This window comes from Kogia breviceps, chromosome 5 (genome assembly GCF_026419965.1).
Source record: "Kogia breviceps isolate mKogBre1 chromosome 5, mKogBre1 haplotype 1, whole genome shotgun sequence".
Lineage (NCBI taxonomy): Eukaryota > Metazoa > Chordata > Mammalia > Artiodactyla > Physeteridae > Kogia > Kogia breviceps.
In genome coordinates, this window is record NC_081314.1 from 109781184 (window position 1) to 109809061 (window position 27878).

The 27878-nt window shown below is 36.8% G+C and overlaps 1 protein-coding gene across 2 annotated transcripts in view; it reads right to left on the reverse strand.

Moving 5' to 3' along the window:
- Positions 1 to 281: 281 nt before the first annotated feature.
- HTR1F (5-hydroxytryptamine receptor 1F) overlaps positions 282 to 27878 on the reverse strand; it is a 151857-nt gene continuing 124260 nt past the window's right edge. For both annotated transcript variants that reach the window (XM_059063784.2, XM_067035368.1), the window contains exon 2: positions 282 to 1424. In XM_059063784.2, the coding sequence (XP_058919767.1) occupies positions 282 to 1379 (1098 nt within the window). In that variant the 5' untranslated portion in view covers positions 1380 to 1424. The remainder of the gene's footprint in view (positions 1425 to 27878) is intronic.

A 27878-nucleotide genomic window follows, 5' to 3' on the forward strand; every position in this document is an offset into this window, starting at 1 on the left:
ATATATATATTTCCAGTTAGTTTTTAGGGACATTGCATAGGCAAAATATTGTTTATAAATAATAAATTATTTTCTAATTTCACATACTCTAGAATAATGGTCAAAAAAAGTCTTTAAATCAATACATTTTATATGTATGTTGCTATTAAAATATATATTAATATCATTCTAGCAGCTTTAATTTATGTCCTTCTAAAAGTTTAAATATTTTATTCTTTATCATTCATTTAGTTACTTCACCTCGAAAGAACCCCAATCTTTTCATAATAAATTTCTTTAAACTAACATCGACATCGCACAAGTTTTTGAAATGCTTTCTTGAAGTCTTCATTAAAGATTGTATAAATCAGTGGGTTTATAAGGGAATTGAGATATCCAAGCCATGTCAAAAAATTTGACATTTCTTCAGAAATTTTACACTTTTCACAGACATTAACAACCAATTCTTTCACAAAAAAAGGAAGCCAACATATTACAAATGCACCCAAGATTAATCCCAAGGTAGTGGCTGCTTTGCGTTCTCTTGTGCCTGAGATCTTTTGCCTTCTCCAGGATCTCTCATGCTTGAATTCAGACCTGGGGCTTTTCACTGTGCTATGAATTTTATCAAAGTCCATTGATGGATCAGATAAAGACTTTTCTAGCATGTACGGTGTGGAGACCAGTCCAATGCTTTTCTCACCACTCCCCAAAAGGTGACCATTCAGTTCCTCCTTGGCAATCCTACTTGCTTGTCTCTTGTGGTGTAACGTCTTTGCTGCTTTATATATTTTGTAGTAGAGGATCAAGATCAATGTTAATGGGATGTAGAAAGCTCCAAATGTTGAGTAAATGGTGGAAACAATGTTGTCGTGTTTGATGATGCACTCATCCTCTCGGCTAGTTCCTTGGTGCCTCCAGAATAGAGGAGGCATAGAGATAAAAACAGATATAATCCAAACTATGGTAATCATAATGCCAGCATGCTTGGGAGTCCTTTTCCTGGCATACTCAACAGCATCTGTGATTGCCCGGTACCGATCCAAAGCTATAGCAGAGAGATGCAAGATGGAGCAAGTGCAGCACGTGATGTCAACGCTCAGCCAAATGTCACAGACCACTTGCCCCATAATCCAGCTCTCTCTCACAATATACACAATGCTGAAAGGCATCACCAGGACAGCTACAAGAAAATCTGTGACTGCAAGGGAGCAAATTAAGTAGTTGGCTGGGTGGTGTAGCTTTCGGGTCACAATAATTGCAGCAATCACAAGTGAGTTAATGGTCGTCGTCATCAGTGCCAGCCCAGAGAGAATGAAGGACACCAGAATTTTGGATGGCATTCTGTCGAACAGTTCTTCCGAGGTCAAGTTTTGATCAGATGAGTTTAAGAAATCCATTTTTTGTTTGATTTAAAAGATTAATATAGCTGAAAAAATGGACACCTGTAACAAAGGAGGGGAAAAACAGTTCAGAGAAGGCTTCAAAGATTTTTCTCTTCCTTTCAGAATATTTTTTTTTAAAGTATACATGTATCTTTTTCCAGAATAGTTTATGGATTAAAAACATGGAGTTCAGATAGTAGATTTTCTTTTTCTTTACATTTAAGAAATACAATAAGAACAGTAAAAAACAATAACTTTAAAAACATTTTCTTAAAATAGGGCTCAAATAAAACAATTTTTATGCATAAAATAACCTATCACTAAAATCTCTACTATTATAAGTGTTTAAAACCTATATTAATATTAGCTATGTTTTTCTCTCTGTCTACAGCTGAAAAAATTTAAAAGCACATGTCATTAGTATATATTTGTGCATTCTATAATGTAATATAAGAAAATATCATTTTTAGGGCAGTATTCAAAATCATAAACAATTTTGTATGTAAAGTTATACTGAGAACATTTTCATTGGGCTTGTGGAGACTAAAGGAACTTTCAATGTATTTTATGTCAGGATATAAAGGTTACAAAAAGAAAAATAAACAAAATTAAAATATTTTTAGTGTATTTCTAGCATTCCATGAACATTTTATGAAATTAGGAAAATGTCAGAGTGTTTAGTAGTCTTTGTGGATATAAGTAGTTAGTTTGGTTTAAAAAGACGAAATAAAACTAGTTGGAACCGAATAACCATACAACACTGCCCATAATTATAATGACATATATGACCGAAATAAACCACTGAACGAGGTGAACCTTGCCAGTAAGAAAAGCTCATAACATCACACACCCTGAAACGGAAATTATTCTTTACAAGACTCCATCATAATGACCATGTAACCTTACTTTTGAAAGGCAACCCTCCAAACATGGCTTATAATTTTTACTTCAGTCCATGCTATTACTTAATTGCAAATCAAATACGAGCAATGAGTGTAATTAAATAAGATTAATCGTTTTTATACATAGTTTTTATTTTCCAAATCAACACTTTTCTCTTTCTTTAATAATTCTTTAGTAGCTACCTACGTCTTTGGAAAAGACAGAGAAAAGACGGAAACCTGAAACTTTATTCTTAGTTAGAACTATTATTGTACCTCTATATTCCTTGAATTATTTTTACTTTAAAGTGGTTATCTTTTACTAATTGGAACTGATAGAACAATAATTTAAAATACTTGATATTTTTATATCAAGTGCTTCTTATGAAGTGTGTGTGTATACATATAAGATTATGTATATGTATATTATAAAAACTTGGAGTGAAGCATATTTAATATCCTACTTGTGTTTGAGTTACCAGTACTAAATTTAATTTTTATTTTCTCATATTCATTGAAGGCAGGTGCTGATGGCTTGCTCCTAAGCAAATTGAGTGACAGAAGAAATCTGAATACATGAGACCCATAAAACAAATAGTCCCATATGTAATTGAAAAGGAGTTGTACATCTAAGTTATTTATATCAACACTTACCCATTTGTAAAAGGCAACTAAGACAACTTCAGATAAAGAATGGAGGCTAGGGCTTCCCTGATGGCGCGGTGGTTGAGAGTCCGCCTGCCGAGGCAGGGGACACGGGTTCATGACCCGGTCCGGGAAGATCCCACATGCCGCGGAGCGGCTGGGCCCGTGAGCCATGGCCGCTGAGCCAGCGCATCCGGAGCCTTTGCTCCGCAATGATGGGAGGGGCCACAACAGTGAGAGGTCCACGTACCGTAAAAAAAAAAAAAAAAAGAATGGAGGCTACAATCTCCTTAGAAATTCTAAACCAGTGGTTTTGGAACTCTGTGTGCCTCAGAGTCACCAGCAGAGCTTGTTAAAACACAGATTATTGGGTCCCAGTCTCTGGAGTTTGAGATTCAGTAAATCTGGGGCAGGGCCTTCAAAACAAGATCTTCTAACAAGATCCCACATGATGTTGACGCTGTTTGTCCAAGGAGTCAGGTTCTGGCGGGTAATCAATACGGTTCTTCCTCAGTTCTTTGTCTAATCCTTTTACCGCTATAGACTTTATGAGTTCCTCTCATAAATGTCAGAGAGCAGCTCTGACATTTCTGCTGTACAACTTTCTCAGCATCTCTCTTTCTCACATTCTTATTTCCTAGAGTTTTTCAAATAAATGATCTTCTTCTAGCTTTTCTTCTGATGCCTCCCTGACTATTTTTTTCTAAACTTTTTATTATAAGAATTTTCAAACACAGAGTAGAATAAAGCAGTACACATCCATGTGCCCATTACAGAACTTCATCAATTGTCATCATTTTGCTAATCTTGCAGAAACAAGTGTTAACTGTAAACAGAGATAAAACAGGATTCAAACTTTGTGGAAAAGAGTCAAATATACTTTTTTACCAGCAGTCAAATGGTGAAAGCGGGCAGAATCATTGCATGGTGCAACATGGACGGTTAAGGTCCTTAATAGAAGGATGCATCCTGCATGAAAGGGGGTGGGACATATTTTACAGGCCCCTCTTCATACTGTAGGAAGAATCAGGACCACAGCCTAGCTTTTCTATTAGATTATGAAGTTAAAGAGAACAGCAAAATCATTTTGGTGTAGCCCCAAATCAATGGATTATGTTGCTTATAGACAATCTCTTCTAAAATATTCCTCTGAAACTGAGAAGCTGAAGAAGGCTGATGAATCACCTATTTTAAACTGTAATTTTTGCTTTTCATGTATGTTTAAACTGAAAACCTCTCTTTTAATAAGGCTCTACTGAAATATTCATTTGTGGAATAATTCTAGCCAGTTTTTTTTTTTTTTTTTTTTTTGCGGTATGTGGGCCTCTCACTGTTGTGGCCTCTCCCGGTGTGGAGCACAGGCTCCGGACGCGCAGGCCCAGCGGCCATGGCTCACGGGCTTAGTTGCTCCGCGGCATGTGGGATCTTCCCGGACCAGGGCTTGAACCCGTGTCCCCTGCATCGGCAGGCGGATTCTCAACCACTGCGCCACCAGGGAAGCCCTTCTAGCCAGTTTTTAAAGTAAATATTCAATAGTTTCTATAAAGAACTCTGTTTCTTTTTCCTGCTACAGTCACTTCTTATCAAAATTGCTAATATGTTGTGTTACTTAGGCCTGCCAGTACTGGGCAAGTTAAAACGAAGAGGGCAGGGAGAATTCTGTCTTTGCTGCCATCTGGCTTTTCTTCCCTTTCAAAACAAGGTCTCTTTTAATCTATCTAAAATTTTCCTTTAGGTTTTTTCCACTTAAGCCGAATATCTTTGAGCCTTTTTTTTTTTTAAACATCTTTATTGGAGTATAATTGCTTTACAATGTTGTGCTAGTTTCTTCTGTGGACCTAGAGTCTGTCATACAGAGTGAAGTAAGTCAGAAAGAGAAAAACAAATACTGTATGCTAACACATATATATGGAATCTAAAAAAAACCCAAAGGTTCTGATGAACCTAGGGGCAAGTTCTGATGAACCTAGGGGCAGGACAGGAATAAAGATGCAGATGTAGAGAATGGACTTGAGGACACAGGGAGCGGGAAGGGTAGTCTGAGATGAAGTGAGAGAGTGGCATGGACATATATACACTACCAAATGTAAAATAGACAGCTAGTGAGAAGCAGCTGTATAACACAGGGAGATCAGCTTGGTGCTTTGTGACCACCTAGAGGGGTGGGAGGGAGAGTGTATGGGGATATATATACATATATATACGTATATATATATACATATATACATATATATGTATATATATATACGTATATATATGTATATATATATATACATATATACAATCAGCTATATATACATATAGCTGATTCACTTTGTTATACAGCAGAAACTAACACTACATTGTAAAGCAATTATACTCCCTGATTATTATTAATCCTGACTTTGTGCAGCTCTTGGATCCCCTGCTCTAGACATGTTAACTCCCCTTCTAGAAGGTGAATTATTTGATTAACTGATTTCTCTAAGTATCACACTGTAGCATTTAAATTAGGCTCAATACAATGGTACTTAATCCTAAGGGAAAAAACCAAAATGTGTCATATAAATTCTACTGCATTTTACAAGAAATTTTTCCATTAACTTTAGAAATTTAATTAATCTTCTGAAAATTGTTTTTGTAGAAAACAAAGAAAATAGGAAAACAAATGCAGCCAATCACAATTGGGTTCCTTTTTCTGTTTGTCTTCTTTTCCTTGCCACTTAGTTAGAATTTCAATAAACCATCTACCTTCATTAATTCAGACATGGCCTCTAATCAGATTCTTTCTTACTCCTTTACATCTTAAGTTCCCACAGTGAGTCCTCATGGTGCTAGGGACCACTTCTGGGTTACTAGACATAGACTATGTCACACACATTTCTCCTCAAACTATATTCTGTATTTTGAATGTATCCACTGGGAAATAGGCAGGATTATTCTGTAATTAGAGCCTGTAGTCCCATCATTTATGTGTATCCTTCTTGATAATAACAAAGAGAGAAAAACTTCCCTAGGCTTTACTCAGCATGAATATTTGTCAATGTATTGATTTAGCCACATGGTGCATTTTACTTCTCCGCTTACACATAGTTTTTTAAATCTAATGTTGATTTATATTCAGAAGTCTGATCTTGATGTCCATCTGTATTGTTCTCATTCAGGTTAAACTATAAGCTCATTGGGGCATAGCTTAATTTACTTTATATTGTAAATAAACTGGGGGCATCATACACAAATAGCTTTAATAATAATACTGTAGAGAGGCAAGAAAGCAAAATTCAATTCTATCAAGACCTCGTAAGAACCCACAACTTGGCTGCTCCAATTAGAATGATAATGATATTTATCTTTTCTGAGTGTTTAATTCTGCAGGAACTATGCTAAGTGCTTCGCATATGTTAACCCATTTAATCCTCACTGCTAACCTATGAGGTAGGTACAGTTATTATCACCCATTTCATAGGTAAGAAAACAGGTATAGAGATTTAATGAAGTCCTTTGCAATGAAACATAACCAATGGTTGGTGGAACAAACCCATTCCTTTAATTGCCATTTTACTGTCTATGAGGTATTTATTACTTTACTTAATAACTCTGTTCTAGTCATGAGATCTATAAAGTACTTTTTCTGTAAAATAAAGATTGTTATAGAGTAATAAGTATATTCAAATGGAGGCAAATATCCAATAGATTGAACTGCTTATTTCTTTTTTTTAATGGAAAAATAATATTTATTAAACCCTTCCAAAGCTGTTTAAGAATAAAATATATATATCAGATGTGAAAGTCCTTTTAGAAAACAATACAGAAAGAATACATAACGTTTGCTTCAGTTATGATTACATCTCATACAGTAATAAGGTCTTTGTTTTGTGTGGTTTCACATTCTTGTGAAGTAGGCAGGGTAGGCATTTGTGTCCCCATTTAGCAGATGTAGAAACTGAGCCTCAGGAAGCCTAAAATCCACAGTTGATAGGTGATAGAGGAGACCTTGCCTTCTGAGTCCTCGTGGCCTGATTCTCCCTCCCAACTGCTTATTTCTTGCTGGGAATGTTTAATAAGTTAGGGACCAGGTCTAAATGTATAAATTGTGTAAATGTGCAAAATGTGTAGAGATGTGTTCGCAGTGTTTTCAAATTTTTTTTACTGCCTTTCCAACTTTGAGTCTTCCCTTCTGTTCTTATTCTATTTCTTTATCCCATTTATTCCTTTAAGAACTATTCATTGAGTGCTATTTATGGGCTAATTAACCTGCTAGGTCTAAAAGATACCAAAAAAACAAACAAGCAAACAAACTTAGCCCCATTCAAGACAAAACAGCAAAACAACACATTGTTCTTGTCTTTAAGAAACTGCCATGGTAGTGAAACAGCTAAATAATTATAATACAATGCAACAAGGGCATTATAGAGGTTTGTATAAAGTGTCCTAGGAATACTGGTGAGGGAGAACTAATCATACTATGGTGAAACAGTGAAAACCTCTCCAGGCTGAAGTTGAAGTATGAGCAAATTAAGAGGCATATAAATGCAAGATGCATTCAGAGATGTGAATTAGTTCAGTGTGGATAGTGCAAAGGCATATTAGCACCAAGTAAGGGATGAAAGTTAACTGAGGAAGACAATAAAGGGACTGGCATGATATGATAAAGAAACTGGATTTTATTTTACATGCAATCAGAATATTTCAAAATATTTAAGAAGGTAAGTGAAAGGATAAGATCTACGTTTTGGCATAGTAAGGTGCACAGGTAGGGTGATACGGCTTGAAGAGAGTGGTGCCACTTCTCTAGGGAGAAGGCATAAGAAAGATTACATAGCACTCTTAAGAATGTAGCTGAAATTAGAACTTTATAAGGTCATTGGAATAAAATTGGCCTAGGTTTTTGTTAACCTCCATCAGGGATCCAAAATTATGGGTTATATATCCCAGAGAAAAAGATAATTAAATTGACTCAGGATTGGATCAGAAATGGGATGCAAAGTGGGGTCAAAGGGCAAGAGAAGATAGTGGTGACGCTGGATCAATGCTAGTTTCAGGAAAGACCAGACCAGACCAGGGAGGGCAATTCTATGAAGACACAGACCAGGGTCTTAATGAGTTTAAGGAGTAGGTGTAACGTAGGCTCAGGCAATGTGTGAGGATGAAAAAAGGAGAGACTGCAGTTACTTTCAAAGCCTGGGATTGCAGAGTTTCAAACTTAAGAAGTAATACCAGGGCTAGGGTATGGAAATGTTAAGAACTGCTCTAACTCCTTCAGACCAGTGAAGACTTGCTTACAGAGAGCCCTGTGGATCCTTACAAAAACTTCACAGCACTTCTAAAGTCAACAAAAAATTGATCACGTTTTCCGTGTATGTGTATAAATTTCCTCTTCTATATTTCTTTATCACTGCCTGCTGGGATTTGATCTCTAAGTCTCTTGAATTCTGGTTCTTGATATACTCTGCTCAGATTTGTCGACTCAGCTTTCTTTCTGACATTGAATACTCACTCCTTCCCACCACTTCTTGCTTCAACTCAGCCCATATTCAATTTAGGTGATGTGCCTGTGATTCCCAGATGTCTGGCCTAGTCTCACTCTCAGCCTGTAGATTAAGATTACCTTTTCTTTAGTTTGTCTGCTGGATCCAATAACTCCTGTTTCTCTCATACTCAAAAATACATTCACCTTCTTTCCTGGCTACCTCAAACTCATCCAATCATGGCACCAGTCTCGAAGTCCATAATCTCATGTTTTGCAGGAGGTCAAGAAGCAGATGAGGCTCCTTTAGCCTGCAATGCCTCTTGATTCAGAGACCTGTGAACTAAAAAGATAAGTTATCTATTCCCCAATCCCCAATATGTAATAGTAAGTCAGGGACAGGATAATGGCAATAGACATCCCCCTTCAAAAATATGAGGAAACACATAGTGGCCACTGATCTGAAATCCAATCAGACAAGTCAGAGTGCTCTACTCTGAGGGTTAGAAATGCACCTTCATTAATGAAGCAGAAATCTAGTAACATAGTGTGAATGCTTAATTGCTGTCAGTTGAAATTGGGTAGTTGATTTGTCATCTTTAACTAATGATATTATAGAATGTTCAGCACTGGAACACAAGGCAGATGTTATATAGCCATGATTTGGAGCTCTGCTCAAGTGCAATCTGGTCTTCCAGCCTGCTGGTTAACCAAGGCTATCAACTAAAATATGAAAAAAACCCTTAACTTTTAACCTTGGGTAAGACAGGCAGTGACTGAGACATATTTAACCTAAATATTCACTGGCTTCATATAAATATAAAGTACAAAGTAGTCATGATTTTAAATAAAATGGATATCTATTTTTATTTAATTTTGTTGGATTTACTTAATGCTGTAGAATATAATATCTTGTTTGTCACTCTTTTACACAGTAAATTATCCTAGACTGCCAAGGTACAAATTGAAGCACAAAGTAAGGTTAAGACAGTAATATCTTGAGATTCAGCCCCAAGATAATTATAAGAAATCTGTCTATATCTGAATGACAAGAAAGGAGAACTACTCATGTATTTTGGCTTAACATGTTTTTCCATCTGAGAATATTGAAATGCTACTACCAAATAATTTTTCTCTTCTTCAAGATTTTTAAGCTAGGTTTTTATAACTTAAAAATAAAGTTCTCATTCAGTAGCCTCAATTACTTCTACCTTTTTAAAACTATGGTGACTACTATCTTAGTAGCTGTTATTATCTCTAGATTTAAAATATTTTAATACATGTACTTGGAACTAATAATAATAAAGTAATGTGTTTTAGAGAAAATTATTTAAAAATTCTAAAGAGTGGGTTGGATATTTCAGAAATGACATGGTTAAATGATATGATGTATATATTACCTATTGTGATTTAACATAGACAAATCTGAACTGCCATCTGAATGGAATAACAAAATATCAGAGAACACAATGGTTGAACATCCTGATTTTTCTCCTAAGTTCTGAGCATCAGTCAATAAATATTTATTATTTTAATAAAACAGAATTAATTTAATCTATGTGTGTTAACCTGCTCTGTGAATGTAGAAAGTCACAGAAAATTGTAACCTTTTTTTGATGAAATAAAAGAATACTTACTCAAAAAATAAATAAGTAAAATAAATATTCATTAAGCAACACAGTGTGTGTAAGGTTCTATGTGTGATACATATGCATAAAAGATGCAATTCATGCCATCAAGGAGTAAAGTATTTATCAGTAGTTGGGGAAAAGAGACATACACCTATTCAGCAAATATTTATTTAGTTTCAGCATTGTAGTTGGCACTCTGGATATAAAAATGAGTATGGTCCATAAAACATTTTTTCAAAGATCCCAGTACCAGGTTATATGAATCACTGATGATAAGTACATTATAGTAGTCACTAAAAAAATATTTACAAACCTTTTCTTTTTTATAATAGTAGTGATATTAACAGCCATATTTGTTGGATATTCAATATTTTAAAATATTGAAATGTTTCTCTACCAGTCAGTAAATAAAATATTAAAAACTATAATAAGCAGTAAATCTAATAATATACATTCTAAAATAATCTCATTAATCCAAGTCAATCAAGAAAACTATTGAAAAATTGCCCTCTTATTTTACTGAGAATTGATAATAGAGATATTGAATATGGAAAAATCTCAGGCAGAGTTTTGAATATCATTGCTATCAGTTCAGCAGTAGTTGAGGGAGGTCCTGCATGATGAACGACATTGTTACTGTTCAGAAATCTTCTTGAGATTGTGAGTTCTGCAAAGATGTCCATTGGTGCCATTGAGGTGGGTAATAGGCCTGTGTGTTGTTTCTGCATGGCAGCTGGTTTCCTTGGTTGGCTGCTGAGGAGATGGAGGTGGTAGCAGGGGCAGGAGCAATTGCTGCCCTGCTGCTCTAGAGCTGTCCAGCATGACGAGGTGGCATAGGTGGCGTTGTTGTCATTGAGACCTGTCTCTGGGTCCAGGTCATGTGGGATTCTGACATCTAGGTTCCCATTTGGTTCCCCTACCCACACTGCATCTTTGTAATTAGTCCCTTTGTAAATAAATTCTTTTTGAATTATCCTAATTTGAATGTGCTATCTACTTCCTGTTGGGAACCTGACTGATAATAAAAGTCATAATTCCCTGGCAATGACTGCAACTAACAATGATCAGTTTGGTTGTGGGCCTGTCTCCAAAGACAAGTGAATCCAAGACAAGGGAGTTTCCAGAAAGGGGATTTTTGTTTTTTCAATTTTATTTGTCAACTAGCCACATGTGAGTATTTAAGCTTGGATCTCTTGAAATGCCTTTGCCACCACATAAAGCCCAAGAATGAAGCCAGTACTTATAACCTGAAATGTACTATGTGATACATGCATTTAGTAAGTGTATTAAAAAAGAAGCCATGATTATTCATATGAGGTTGCAGCATTTCTGCCTGGGACTTAGGGGCAGAGAAGCCCTTACACTGGAGTTTAAACTAAGACTTGAAGATTAAATTTATTGGCTCAACAGATGGTTGGGGGGAGTAGGCGGCAGAGAAGGTGTTTTCAGAGAAGAAATATCAGGAATAGTATGGTAGGGAAATAATTTGAATGGGTATTATAGTTGAGGCTGAAAAATCAGACAGGAAGTAAGAGCTTTATATATACCACAATCCAGGAGGTCATAGAGAGCCACTGGAGAATAGGAAGCAGGATAGGCAAAGATTAGAGGTCATGATAGAGATCATTAAGTAGTTTAGGTGAGAGACAATGAGTCATCAGCTAAGGAATGAAACAGGAGGATGGGGAGAGATAAATCCCTTAAAAAAATTTTTTTAAAAATTAATTAATTAATTTATTTTTGGCTGTGTGGGGTCTTCGTTTCTGTACGAGGGCTTTCTCTAGTTGCGGCAAGTGGGGGCCACTCTTCATTGCGGTGTGCTGGCCTCTCATCGCGGCCTCTCTTGTTGCGGAGCACAGGCTCCAGATGCACAGGCTCAGTAGTTGTGGCTCACGGGCCTAGTTGCTCCGCGGCATGTGGGATCCTCCCAGACCAGGGCTCAAACCCGTGTCCCCTGCATTAGCAGGCAGATTCTCAACCACTGAGCCACCAGGGAAGCTCAATCCCTTTTTAATATATGACAAGATTTGACAGTTTATTTGGTTTGGGAGGAGGTGAATCTTGAAGAAGAAGAAGGAGCCTAGAGTGACTGCTATGTTCTGTGGTGGGCAACCAGCTGGATGATGATGGAACACAGGAAAAGGAAGTTTGAGAGGCATGGAAAAGGATAGGATCATGGTGAAAGTAATGGATAGTTTCAAACACATTGAGGCTAACATATGGGACAGCCTATATGGAGTTGTCTAGAAGGCAGACCTGGACTGGAAATTTAATTTATAATTCACACATTAGTTGAAACCCTGTGCGTCTATAAAATCACCAGGGATTGGTAAAGACAACACATCAAAGAATGAATGGAAGACGAAGAAAGGGAGAAAGTCAGTGTGAAGTAAAGAAAACATAAAATTTAGAAATTTTATGAAAGGCAAAAAAATATATGAAAACTCCAAGTTGAGAAATTTGATTTCTTTTTTTTTTTTTAACACAAATATACTTTGGTATATTTATGCAGCAAGGAAGCTAAAGTTCTCAGGCAAAGTAAAAAGTTTAACTGGCATTTGTTTATTATGGCTTTCTTCATTAGAATATAAGCTATGTAAGAGGAGAGAGGCTTTAATCTCTGGGCCTGGAACAAAATTTGGCTCAAGTCACTCAAAAAATATGTGATGAATGAAGAATGAATGAATGAAAAATACTCTGTGTTAATTGAGAGTGAAGGAAAGCATGCACTCTTACATGCTGCTGATATAAATTGGTCCAACCCCATGGAGACAATATGGAAATAATCTTTGATACAATCATTCTATTTCTAAGAATTTATCCTGTAAATACTTTCCATGTGTGAGAAATAAATATGAACATCGATACAGATAAATTATTGTATGTATATCCTTCAATGAACAAAGAAGCTCTTTATATTCTGATATGAAAAGATTTCCAAAACATATTTTAAAGTTACAAACCAGAGTGTAGAAAAGTATGGATAGTATATTACTATTCCTGTAACATAAAGAATATTTATAAATACACATGCTTATTTGTACATAGAATATCTCCAGAAGGATACACAGGCAACTCGTAACTGTCCGGATGAAAATAGAGGTATTTTCTCCCTTAAATACTGCTGAAGACTGAAATTGAAACTAAGATTCTTGATAGCCCCAAACAGTCATCATCCACAAATTCCTTTATGATCAGTGACACTCCCACAGCTTAGAAGAAAACAACAGAGAGAAGCTACCCTTTAGCCTGTTACTTTTTTTGTTTTAAGGTACTTAGGTGAATTAACAGGCTATTGGCATTGTGTGGTGACACCCTTCAGAACACATGTGCCATCTTTCTTATTCAAATACTTGTATAATCTGTGCACTGTCAAAGATGTCTTTGCTCAAGCAGTTTTGAAAGAAATACAGAAACCGATGGTGAAAACTGTGGTTGTCTCCAGGGAATAGAAATGTGTGTCTAGTGAAACAGGGTTTGGAAAGGGATTCTAAAATTTTACACTCATTATACATTTGTAACCTGTTTTTTTAAAAGGAATAAACTAAAAAACTAACAATGCAAGCAAAGTTATTGAGCACATTAGTTTGTGTCAAACACTTTCATAAGTACTTTGTATGGTGTTATCTGAGACCAGGAGGAAGAAAATAAATGAAAGGAATAAGTCTGTAGCTAGTGAACATGTGATCTTGTACGTATTGGGGAAGCGGGTGGAAATGGCAGAAACCTGGAGGCTTTCATGTGTCATAGACGCTGTCGTTTCTTTGAATAGCTGAGGGGGAGGAGGCAGGGATCATGAAAAGTATGATGAGCATTTGGCATAGTCGCTATAGAGAGTAGGAAAGGAGGTGAGCAAAGGCAAATAAAAGAATTCTGTGAATTCTTTAAAGCTGTATAGGCATCAGTCTTTACTACAGTGCTGTTTTTCTTCAAGAATGCTCAGTAGCCCTGGTATAAGAGTGGAAAATGAACATTGTTAGCTTATATATCTTGCTGTGGGAGAACAAAGTAGCAAGGAAGTTGAGGATAATAGGAGAAAAGTAGCTAAAATCAAATGGTAAATGAAGACACCAATTGGGAAATTAGATTCTCCCTTAGCCCATGATTTTCTGTTGCTCAGCACCCTGTCTCAGAAGGTAGGCTCCCAGGGTAAAATTCTTTCAGAAAGCCTCCAGTTAGCTCTTCCCTGAGTGGCCCTCACGCACTCAGGGAAACATCTGCAAACAACTAGCACATTCTCTAGCTTTTCTTCTAGCTCAGTGATTCTTTTTTTTTTTTTTTTTTTTTTTTTTTTTTTTTTTTTTGTGGTACGCGGGCCTCTCACTGCTGTGGCCTCTCCCATCGCGGAGCACAGGCTCCGGACGCGCAGGCTCAGCGGCCACGGCTCACGGGCCCAGCCGCTCTGCGGCATGTGGGATCATCCCGGACCGGGGCACGAACCCGTGTCCCCTGCATCGGCAGGCGGACTCTCAACCACTGCGCCACCAGGGAAGCCCTAGCTCAGTGATTCTTTAGTGCCATTCCCGGTCCAGCAGCATAAGCATCAGTTGGGAACTTTTTGAAATGCAAATTCTTCTTCCTTCCCTGACACTGAATCAGAAACTTTGGGAGTGGATCCCAGCAACCTGTGCATCTGTGCATTAACAAACTCTTGGGAGGGTCCTGAGGCTAACAAACCTCCTGAGGATTCTGATGCAGGCTCAAGTTAGCACCAGCTGCTTTAGCCTGAAATAGCCTTACCTGAGAGAACCACTAGGTTAATTAACTCTATCACTTCCTTCAAGTCTTTGCTCAAAATTCCTATCACTCTACTTAATATTTCAACCCGCCTTTACCTCTCTTCCTCTTTATGGTACCCCTCCCTCATCTTCCTAATCTACTTTAATTTTTCTTTTTTCCGTAGCACTTATGATCTTCTATATTATATACTTATTTGTTATGAGAGTTTTTGTCTATCTCTACCCACTAGGATGAAATTGATTTGAATGTGGGGATCTTTGTTTTGTTCACTGATATATTCCAAGTTCCCAGAACAGTGCCTGATGTCTAGTAGGAGCTCAATAAATATTTGTCAAGTGAATTTTTGTCCATTGTCTCAAGAAAGAGCCATTCCCAAAGCAGCCGCCTTTGCTGGGTTTGTGGACAAGTAGTTTGTGAATAGTCTCCAGGCTGTTCCAGATGTGGGTCCCCCACCAGTCCCTGCCATCCAGACTCCAGGAGTCATAAATCATGCTGTCTGAGCAGTCTCACTGAAGCTCCACTCTCTCAGTTTGAGGTGAGAGGGAAGCACAAACCACCCTCACCTCCAGACACACGTCACCATAGGAAAGAGTGTAACTCTCAAAAATCTGTAACTTTCTCCAAAGATCATCCTCACCCTCTTTTCCGATTCCTACCCTCTTCAATTTCAACTCTGTCATAATATTGAGCTGGTGAAGGCCTAAGAGATACAAAACTTGGCTTTCCCCTGCTCCTTTCTCAGTCCTGAAAAGGGCATGGTTCCATATAGCATCTTGTATTGGAATATGGGGTAGCTGGTACTTATTTTCTTAGGGTGTCAGCCAAAATCAGAATGTTCAGTTTTTATTACATGCTACATGGTCTTCTTGCTTGGCTTTTGCAGTTCATTCTTTATATTGAGGCAAAGTGAGCCTTTAAAACCATAACTAGATGATTTTATTCTGCTCTTTAAAATTCTTCAGTGACTTTTCTTTTTTTGTGTGTGATTTATTTTTTAACATCTTTATTGGAGTATCATTGCTTTACAATGGTGGGTTAGTTTCTGCTGTATAACAAAGTGAATCAGCTATACATATACATATATCCCCATCTCTCCTCCCTCTTGCATCTCCCTCCCTCCCACCCTCCCTATCCCACCCCTCCAGGTGGTCACAAAGCACCGAGCTGATCTCCCTGTGCTATGCTTCAATGACTTTTCATTGTACTTAGAATAAAGTCTAGATCCTTAACCATGCCCTTCAAGACCCTTCATGAATTGGTCCTTGTCCACCTTTTCAGTCTTCTATGGTATCACTCTCCTATATACTCACTATTCTTGTACCCACACAGGCCTTCTTAGTTTTGCTACTCCATAAATTCAAACTCCCTTCTAAAATTAGGGCCTTTGGACTTGCTATTACCTCTGTTTGGAAGATTTTCCCCTAGAAAATTTGCTCTTGTCCTCATTAAAGTTTCAGACTCTATCATATTGTTTTTCTTCATAATATTTATCATTATTGGAAATTCTGATGTTTTTTACTTTTGTGTGCTCTGCTTCCCCCACTAGAATTTAAGATTCATGAAAGCAAGGCTCTAGACTTTTTGGCTCAATACTGTAACTTCAGTGTCAGGAACAATATCTAATATGTAAGCTTTCAATAAATACTTTTTTTTTTTTTTTTTGCGGTACGCGGGCCTCTCACTGCTGTGGCCTCTCCCGTTGCGGGGCACAAGCTCCGGACGCACAGGCCCAGCGGCCATGGCTCACGGGCCCAGCCACTCCGCGGCACGTGGGTTATTCCCGGACCGGGGCACGAACCCGCGTCCCCTGCACCGGCAGGTGGATTCTCAACCACTGCGCCACCAGGGAAGCCCAATAAATACTTTTGACAAACATTTTATTGCGTGCTTCCTAGGTGCCAGGCTGTGTATTAGTAGCACAATTTTGATAAAAAAAATTTAGTCCCTGCCCTTAAGAAACTTTTAGAGTATAAAAAAGATAAGAAAAAGAGCCAATTTTTCATATGATATGTGTTATATAAGAGCAAAGTGTTAGGGCTTCTATGGAGGCAGAGAACGAATCCAGTGTGGCAGAGAGAGTCTGGGTAACCAGAGTGTAAGGCAGAATTTTAGAATGCAGAGGCTGTTTCCTGACATCTAAAGTAAAGCCAAATGAAGGATGAAAAGAGCTAGGAGCAGAGCGAAGGAGGTGGTTGGGTAATAAAGACGGATGATGACCTTGTGTCTCATTCCTGGTGTCTCTACACTGTCTGAAGAGCTTGATGTTGACATGGGAGCCCACTCAGACTTGTCTTCCAGACTCTGTCCACTGTCACTGCTTATTTTGTATATATACATATTTCAACACATCTAAACTATAATAGCCTTTCTAAAACAGCATTTACTTGTATCATGTGATGGTATTCTACGGTGATAGAACACCCATAATAACACTCAAGAAACTAAATGTATCCAAAATTTCTATTAATTCTTAGATTCTTGTTTCCAGCACAGTTGATTATTGAAGTATTGATCTTTTTGCTCAAAACTGGTTTAAAAACCATAAACATCAGTACTATGAACAAAAGAGTTAAATGTCATTTAACCCATTCCTATTTCAATTTTATTACTAGTAAGATAGACTTAGGTTAATGTTTTTGTTGCCTATACTTTCTTTCCCATTTTTAAAATTGAGGTATAGTTAACTTACAATGTTGTGTTAGTTTCAAGTGTACAACAGTGACTCCATTATATACACAAACACACACTATATATATATTCTTTTTAAGATTCTTTTCCATTATAGATTATTACAAGATATTGAGTATAGTTCCCTGTGCTACACAGTAGGTCCCTGTTGTCTATCTATTTTATATATAGTAGTTTGTATATGTTAATCCCAAACTTCATTGCCTGTACTGTTAATAGGAGTTTTCAAGGTCAATGAATCAAGTAGATAATTCTGGAAGCAAACTCCATTGGTAGGTTCAGCAACAAAATAATTAGTAAAGCGTATATGAGTTATTGTATTTGAAAGATTTTCTAAGCCCTGTCAAAGCAGAGTCATCATTTTATCTTATGAGTTTTAAAAAGTACTAACATAATCTAATAATCAATAAATATTTATTTTATTCTTAGATCACTAATGAAATTTTTTTTTGCCATTTGGGTTGAGTCAGTTGAGTCATCAACTTAAAATTAAGGCATTTACCATTTTCTTTCAGATGTCAATTGTCAAAAAATGATGAAATTACAGTGCAAAAGATGTCCATGTGACAGACCATTATTTTTCTATCAAAGCTAAAGTTTAATAGGTGGTAGAAATCACATATCATATTTAGCAATCAATTTTCTCCTTTGGAAAGAAAAATCTCACAAAAATGGAAGAAAGATTGACTTAGGAGTGAATCATGCAACAGTTCTGATACCTCTCTTGGTGTGCTACGCTGTTTAGGAAAAGGAAAGATGTAATATGAAGTCCCTAAAGGACGTTTTAGTGAAAAACCTTGAAAGGTCATCTGAGATACAGAGGAACTAAAGAAAAGAGTGAAATATTAAGCTGGTGTAGCTTTAACCTGGTTAGGGAAAGACTTAGTCATTAACCGTTTGGCACTGACTTGAAGAACAACTCATGTGCACATGGATATTCCTTGCTTTGATCTCTCCTAGCTAAATTTTGTATTGCACAAGCCATCTGAAAGTAGTGTTTTGTGGGTATAGTCCTTGACATTTGTGTTAATTCTGTGCATGTCATATCCTCAAAATGCCTTCTAAAATGTACTGCTCATAGGGTATGTTGCCAGTTATTCTCTAAAGATAGCATTATTATCTAGTATCCTTGGAATATGTCTGTTAACTTTACTTTTAAGAAGGCAGTACATGGTCAAAATGCTTTTTATCTGTACAGAAGGTCCAGAATGGAATGGCTGCCTCTCCCAAATCTTGCTTTGGTTTTATATGGCCCAGTTCAATCTTATCATTTCTATTCTCCTGTTTTATAATTTGACATTACTTACCTCCTTTAGATTGAAATTTATTTTTGTAATACATATGAACAAATAAGTGAATAGTTAAAAAAATAATAAGAAATGTCTATTAAACAGCTTTTGGAACATCTTTTTAAAGACCATGTAACGTAGCATATTATTTGCATAGAAACATATGTCACTAATTCAGAGAGTTCCTGCAAATTCATTTTATTAATTGTATTAATCTCAGTTTATGAAGGACATGTCTAGTTATAAAAAAGAAAAAAACAAATGCAATCAAGCCAGCTAAAGAAAGGGGATCACTAGAACACATGACTTTATATCACACAAGGGCCACTCAGGGGACTGGAGAGGGATATAGAAAGGAAATCCTCTTACTTTCTTTCCAGATTCAAGTGGTCTCTCTCATCTGCATTTTTCTTTGCTGTTTTCTTTCTCTGCTTGCATGTCAACCAACATGAAATTCTGGCTCCCGTGCTGGATAACCTTTTCATTCAAGTCCTGCTTCATCCAGCAGTTAACTGACTAGTATCTCCCTGCCCTATTGATAAATTCTGAGGAGAGAGTTTGAATCAATTTTAGAGTAAGATGTTATTTGGGTGATTATGTTGCCAGAGTTGGTACCAGATCCTTGCTCAAAATCCACAAAGCCCCACATTTAACACAGTTAACTTAAATCTTTAAGTCCCAAGGTGCACAGATAAGAAGGGAAGCTATAGGAAGAGAAAAACAAAAAACAGATATAACAAGATGGAACCACGATGGTGAGGAATATGACCTCCAACAGACCCTGGGTCTCATAATACACTGATTTTACTACATTAGTGTTTTAATGACACATCTACAGGAAGCCATGACTGGAAGTCAAGGACCAAAAAAGGATAAAAAGGGGGTGGCACCCCACTCCTTCAGAAAGCCCTGGTCCTTCTCTAGTAGACTAATGCTTATGCCTCCCCATCATTAGCCTCACTCCTCCTTCCTATGTCTTTACTCTTTAAAATCAAATCCCTCTTGCCATGTGGGCCAGATGATCTGTGAACTAAGTTCCTGCTTCTCCATTCTTTGGCCATTGAATAAAGCTTGAACTGCATTGACCTCAGCTTTGGTTTTCTTATTTGGCTACAAGAACCCTAAAGGAAAAAAAAACATTTTCCCAGTGAGGCAGAGGGCCTTGGCCAGGCTAGGGCCTGAGCAGGGGTCCATACAACTTAATTCGGTAACAATTACCCCAAACCATGTCAACTAGGTCTAAATATTCAATAGTATTGAAGAATTATGTATTACTCTATGTTAATGATTTTTGTTGGTATGTTTACAGTCAGGATAAAGAAATGACATCAGAGCTTTAGGAGTGACTTACTCTGACCTGATGTATACTCAGTTGAAGATGAGAGGATTCAGCATAAGGGTAAGGGGTATACTGCATTTTTATACTTTAATATTTATGGATAATTTTATAGCATTTTAATGTGTACTTGCCATTAGAAGGGCCCTGAAGGAGATTGAATAGCTAGGCATTCTTCCAAGGCAGGGGAAAAACCAGATGAGTATCTAATGGCCATATTTTTGGCAACTGGTACAGATGTTGCCCCAATCTCTTTGAAATGTGGTTAATTCTTCCTTTCTAGGTCACTTTGTATTTGTAGGACTATATCAAGGCAGTTCCAGAGGAAATTACCCTAATTAAATGGCTTTTTATAGTGTCTGGCTTTTTGCCTGCCCTTCCTCCCTCTGTCTTGCTTCTCTGAGAAGAGTTAATCTAAATTTTCAAGTAGAAGAAGTGGGTAAGTTAGTAGAAAACTGTGATAATTGTGTTCAACTATGCAATCAATTTTAGGGGAAAAGAACCTCAAGGACCTTGTGTGAGTTTTGAGGAAAAAGAAATTGGTTTAAGTTCCTGAATCCTGCTGCAAAGAGGGAAAGGAAAGCCCAGAAAACTGGTCTGGACTGGAGAAAGGTTGTGTCATTAAACAGAAGAAAGATGGATTTGATTCCTTAGTATTAATCTCTGGATGTTTAATGAGCTTCTACCAAGTATGAAGTCCGGTGCTCTGGTCTATAAAAACCAGTTACAGACCTTGCTTTCAAGGGGTTTACAACTCAGTTGAAATGACACAAGCACACATATTGCTAGGTAGGTTTGGATAAGATAGACCATAAATTTATAGAAAATTCATATCTCCGGCCCTGAGGTGCAAGCATAGATGCTTTCTCCCGAATCCTTTCAACACCATGGAGTTTGAGGAGTCATAAATCAGAAGTTCTTACAAAACTGAACTACAAAATCATGGATTTCCTATAGAGAAACCAATGTTGTAGGTAACATTTTGAGGCTGACAGACATGTCAAGAGAGGGGGTTACAGGGGTAGCACCTTGCAGGGGAAAGGTGAGAGTGTAGTAGTGTCACGGCAGAGTACAACACACAGCCAATGGCTCATTGTTTTCTTCTCTGTGGGCTTCACTTTAACGACAAATCAGATCTAGTGAGGGTAACTCTGGGTTTCTTAAGTTCGTCACGTTAGGTAATTTGGAAGATCAGGACAACTCAGCACCTCCTTTGTACATAATATTCTATTATAAGAAACTTTCCTAGAGACAGTTGTAGCAGAAACTTTTTTCCATAATGTGATACTTTTTCATAAATAGTATAACTTTCTGATTATTGTCCAAATGCAACGTTTATTGAGGAGCCACTGCATGTTAGTTCCATACACATGTTTCAAATGTTTGAAGCAAATTTAAATGTTCTTACTGTAAATTTGTCTTATCCATTAAATAATCAAGTATGAAAAACAAATCAAGAAAACAAGGATGCTTCAGCGAATAAGAAGACTAACAATTCACATTTGGTACATATATTTGGTTAGAAAGGTTAAATGTGTTACAACCTTTGCCAGTAGTAGTCTTACTACTCTTTTTCTATTTGTTAAAAAATTCAGTAAAATATCATTATTTCAATGAGTATAAAATCCGTATTTTAACAAAACTTGAGTAAACTACTGAAAAGAATGAGAAAACACATACAATTTTTTGATCTATTAGGAATTTGTGAAGAAAGTAAAAAACAATAACAAAACAGTGTTTGGTATTATTAAAGTGATATTTATTGTATAGAAGGATCAGTAGGTTAAACTGTAGGACTGAAGAGAGAATATTTGGTGTGGTGGTAGAGTGGGGAGTTGTCTGCATTTGCTTAAGAACTATTTGGAAGCAATCTAATTTTGAATACTTTTAAATGATCTTTCCAAACAAGGGCAAAGCAAATTGTCACTTGTATTCTCTTTTTCTGTTTTTTTCCCTCATTAGTTACATACTACAGAAACTCTGTTAATATAAATCTGAGTGAATATAATGAAATAAGATGCCAATCAATGCAGTTAACACAATTGTTTTCAAAAGAATCTCTGATTACTTCATATCTTGCTAATTTACATATGAAGGAAAAAATATATTATGTTTGTAATGAATTAATTCATAATACAGATATACATTTAGCTTACTTTATTTTTACAAACAACTCTCTGACAGTACAATTCTCCTACATTGACTTAAGTATAATTAAGTTCATGTTTTCTTTTTGCATAAGAATTTCTCTTTTGTCTTATCTTTAGTTTTATGATGAAGGAATTTTACATTTAGTCAAATAAAAGCTGTTTTGGGGTTTATGACTTTAAAAACCTTCATTTTAAAATAGCCTTTGTATCTGTTTCTCACACTATCAATCTCTATTTCCCAAAGCAGTTTCTGCAAAATTTAATTAAGATTTGCTTATTTTTTTCCATTTTTTCCCCCTTAAATACTGCTGTCCTAAGTAGCTGCCAAACCAGCAATCTTGAATTCCTAGAGAGATCTAGTTTTTATCATCTGTTTGCCAAAACATTGAAGTTGTCTTTCCTTTTTTTCTTCTTCATTGTGGCATGTCAATATTTGAAAGCTAAAAAATGATTTTCATTGCTTGTATTCTATGTGTGTCATTTTTTATGCAATTCAGATATTTAACACATTTAGGCTGCCAGATTTAACAAATAAGAAAGTGGATAATACCCAGTTAAATTTGAATATTAAATAAACAATGAATAAATTTTTAGTATGTCTAGAATGCTTATACTGACAAAAACATTCATTGCTTACCTGAAATTCAAATTTAACTTTGTGCCTTGTATTTTATCTGGCAACCTTAACACATTTCATCATATTTCATAGGATTTGTGTAAACATTCCATTTCTTTTAGATCCTATTTCTTCTCTTTTATACTATCTTCATTTCCCATTTTTTAGATTACAAAATGAGAAAACAGTGAATTCAGTTCTATAATTTTTGCCATACAGAGAAACTTTCTTGTTGGGTAAGATACTAAATACTGTGTTTACAGGTAATACATTGAAATTATTAAAAAAATTCAAAAGCACAAGAAGTAGCCATAATCCTGAGGACTTTCAACTCTAAACCTCTAGTTTAACTTTTCATTTCAGAATTTACTTTAAATCTCTCCCTCTCACCCCCACCTCCCACTCCCAAACACACACACAGCTTTTAGGCTTCCTCTCTTGATCAGAGTTGGCTAGGATGGGTTCTCTTCCAATGACAAGGAGGGGAGAGTTGTTGACATTAGTTTTCTGGCTTTTGGCTAGTCATGAACAAAATCATTCAACAGTATTTCTCAGCTATGTTCCTCAGACTTCCTCACTAAAGCTGTTAATGGGTGTCCCTAACAGGGCAGAGTGGTCAAATAAAATTGGGATATTCTGGGTTAAAGGCATATCTCTACTGTAGAACTTCTCTGAAGCTTAAGTATGCTACTTTTCACTAGGCATCTGTAAGAGGAGACAGCAGTGAGACAGGCTGGGACCTGGGACTCTTTGCTGCAGTGCTTGCACCTGGACAAACATCTCCTTGAGCAACAGAATACAAAGAAACTAGAAGGGACTAAAAATAACTGTGTACATGCACAGTTGGGGCAAATTAGGAACAAGATACAAAAAGACCAAAAACCCAACTGCCACTTCTGAGGTGTCTGGAGCAAAAGCATGCTGCGCATGCACGCAGCACACAGCACCATCAAGGGGGTGGGCAGACCACCTAAGCCACCCTTCCGCTTCCAGCCCCACTCAAGAACCCACCCCTACCCTCACCCCATTTAAGAGACAAGCTCGCCCCCGCTCAGGGGGCAAGCAAAGGAACCTGTTACCTGTTTTCTCTCTTGTGCTCTAGCATGAGTCCCAATAAAGCCTTGCCTGAATTTCTCATCTGGCCTCATCAATTTCTGTTGATTAAAGAGTCCGAGAACCCTGGTCGGTCAGTACCAACAGAATACTGCTTTTCCCTAATTTTTTTGGACTGTAGACCTTTTTGTGCGTGTGGCACACCAAGTACATTTTTGTGAGACACTAGAGTTCCGGGGAAAACAGTTTCGGAATTCTGAAGAAGGTTCCAGCTCATGTTTCATCTGATTTCAAGATATCAGGTGGTTTGAGGACTAGAGTAGTGTGACAGTCATCAGAAACCAGTCTACCACAGTATCAGTCAGGCTGCATCAACAGGGCAGATTTCAAATGGCTTACTCTGAGCATTGTTGGATTAATGTAAATTGAATAAACTCATATTAACAAATAACAGGAACTAGGAATAGGGACGGCACAGAGATCAGAGATAAAGAAAATTGGAAATAACTTTTGTTGAGCACCTACACAGTCCTAGAAACCACACAAGATGCCTAATATAGCTTGTTTATATTAGGTATTGTTTGTATTGTTTATATTATTTTCATAATGTCCTCACAACAAAAGTGTTATATCCTTTTATAGATGAAGAAACTGAGCCTCAGAGAAGTCTAGTGATTTGTTTATTGTCACATATAGTTAAGTTGGCACACCTGGGATTTGATACAGGTTTTTTTTTTTAGGCTTCAAACCCATATTTTTCCCCTACTCATAGGAATCTACCTAAAGTCAGTTTCTTTTTGGCTTCTCCTACTACTCTAGAACTACCCAGACTACTCCTTCAGTTTTGAGAACTACCACTGTAAAACAGCGATGATTCTTTTCTAATTACATGAACAGCTACTATTTTCTGGTAACTTACAATGACCACTTCTTTCTGTGATTCATCTAGAGTGTTTTACAAATTGCAGATCAGTAACTACTCACATGAGTAAATAAAGGCTCTCAGGTAGTGAAAAGGCAGCTGTTCTCAATTTGCTGGCTGCCATTTTGGAATCACCTGGGGACTTTAAAAAAGTTTAAAAAAAACTTTAAAACAAAATTTCTGTGTCTCAGCCCCAGAAATCCTGATTTAATTGATCTAGGGTGTGGCATGGGCATTAGCATTTTAAAACACTACCTAGGGCTTCCCTGGTGGCGCAGTGGTTGGGAGTCCGCCTGCCGATGCAGGGGACACGGGTTCGTGCCCCGGTCTGGGAAGATCCCACATGCCGCGGAGCGGCTGGGCCCGTGAGCCATGGCCGCTGAGCCTGCGCGTCCGGAGCCTGTGCTCCGCAAGGGAGAGGCCACAACAGTGAGGCCCGCATACCACAAAAAAAAAAAAACACTACCTAGGTGATTCTAATGTGCAGTCAGGCTGAGAACAACTGTTTTTAGGGATCAAGATGAACATATAAGTATTTCCATAAGGAAGCAAAGGAAATGTGTTAATGTTACTTTTAATTTAATAAACTCATTAAAAAAATAGCTGCTGAGTCAAAGACCTTTTTCAGATGGAATAACAGCAAGTTGAAACTTGGTATCTTTCCCTATTTAAATGATATTTGTAATCATTTGGGGGTACTGTGGTGTAAAATATGTACTTATTTCATTAGTTAGGTTACTGAGTCATTCCTATTTAATCTTTAAAACTCATAATCCTCCCCATACCATGGTGGTCTCACATCACATCTCAGTGTAGATTTAATTACCACACTAAGAAAAGCGCATTATCGGGCTTCCCTGGTGGCGCAGTGGTTGAGAATCCGCCTGCCGATGCAGGAGACACGGGTTCGTGCCCTGGTCCGGGAAGATCCCACATGCCGCGGAGCAACTAAGCCCGTGAGCCATGGCCGCTAGGCCTGCGCGTCCGGAGCCTGTGCTCCGCAACGGGAGAGGCCACAGCAGTGAGAGGCCCGCATACCGCAAAAAAAAAAAAAAAAAAAAAAAAAAAAAAGAAAAGCGCATTATCAAGACAGCACGAAATATATCCATAGTAATGTCTTAAGTCCTTTTATTAATGCACTTTTTATATCTCATATTTGTTTCTCTCTTACTAACCCTGCCAAAAGTCTCATAAATAGAACTTAAGCAAACTACCACTTTCTCAATGTAATTACAACATTTTTCAAACTATTCTTTAATTTTGGATTTTAATTTGTTTTTTCTAATTATCAAAATTGAAGAAAAAGAAACTTTATTAGATTTGTTCTAGAAACTATATAGTACAACTTTTAAAAGCAAATGCTAAAATAGTGACAATAACAATGGATATTATTGAAAATACGAAGAGCTCAAATTGCCAGGTTATGGCACTGGATGGGTGTATGAAGCAAGGGAGAATCTAGATGTAATAAGGCTGGCAAAAATTTATGGTGCACTAATTGCATTATAGTCAAGGTCTCATTTAACCCTATTTATAATACTAGGATTTAGGCACTACTACTATCCCAACTATATAGGTGGGCGTATTGAATCTCAGCAGGATTTGAACTCAAACAGTCTGGCTCTAGAGGCTGTATTCTTAACCATTATATGTTATTGCCTTCTTCAAAACTGAGTGATTGAGGGGTTTGTTATGTCAAAAACCTTACATATATAATTCAGGTAAATTAATAGTTTGAGGGTGGGTGTCAAGGTAATGAGTTTGTACTTAGACATATGTTATTTGGGGTGCTGGAATTTTACCGTGAGGTAGTATTCATCAGGCACTTAACAATATGGATCTGAAATTCAGGAGAAAGTTCAGAGCTGGAGAAGATGCGGGTACAATATGTATGGAGGCAGTGGTTAAGAATGTGGTAGTGAGTAAAATAACCAAGGATATATAAAATAAGAAGAGGTTTTAACACTGGATCCCTTGGAAACACTTCTAACTGTGAAGCAGGACTCACCTGGATTGGAGAGAAAGATGGCACAGTAACAGAGAATACACTATCACAGAAGTCAAGGGAAGAGGTTTTAAGAAAGAAATGGTGATTAGCAGTGTCAAATGCACAGAAATGTATTAGAATAAGGCATGGATTCTGTATTTGAATGTTAGCAAATTTTTAGCAGTCATCTAAGGAATGATTTTAATATTCATGTAGGACTGGAATAGAGATGGGGTTAGCTTATTGAGTAAATGAAGAGTCTTAATTTAGAAGTAGCTAATGTTTGTGGAGTGCTCTCTATGGACCATGCACTATTGAAGGGTTTTACATGTTTTTAAATGAGTTAACCTGAGTTGGGGATTCTGTATGCTCAAGAGCTCAAGAGCACACAGAATTAAGGAATTAAAGAGAGAAATAAACAACATACTAGAAGTTAAAAAAAAAACCAACAACACCTATCTCAGCAAATGATAGATTAGAACAAAAATATTTTAAAAATAGAAAAGAGTAAGAACACAGAGGATCTAAACAATACAATTTTTTACCTTGGTCTAATTTATATTTACAAAACACCCAACAACTGTAAAATATACATAAGGAGCTCAGTAAAAAAAAAAATCTAAACAATACAATTTTTTACCTTGGTCTAATTTATATTTACAAAACACCCAACAACTGTAAAATATACATAAGGAGCTCAGTAAAACCCTAAGTATTTGGAAATTGAGCAACACACTTCTAAAAAATCCATGGTCAAATAAGGAATTGCAAGGGAAATTTAAAATATTCTTAACTGAATGATAATAAAAATGCTATATCTAAAAATTTCTGGAGACAACTAAACAGTTCTTAGAGGAAAATTTAGAACTTATTGCTTATATTAGATATCAATGACTTAAGGTTCCATCTCAAGAAGCTAGAAAAAGAAAAGCAAACTAAATCCGAGGAAGTAGAAGGAAGGAAATAATAAAGGTAATAGCAGAAATCAATGACATAAAAATAGACAAAAATAAAGAAAACAAAGTCAAAGATGGTACTGTTAAAAGATCATCAAATGTGATGAAATTCTAGATTGATAAGAAAAATAAAAGATTAAAACCAAATCAGCAATATAAAAAAATGAAAGAGGG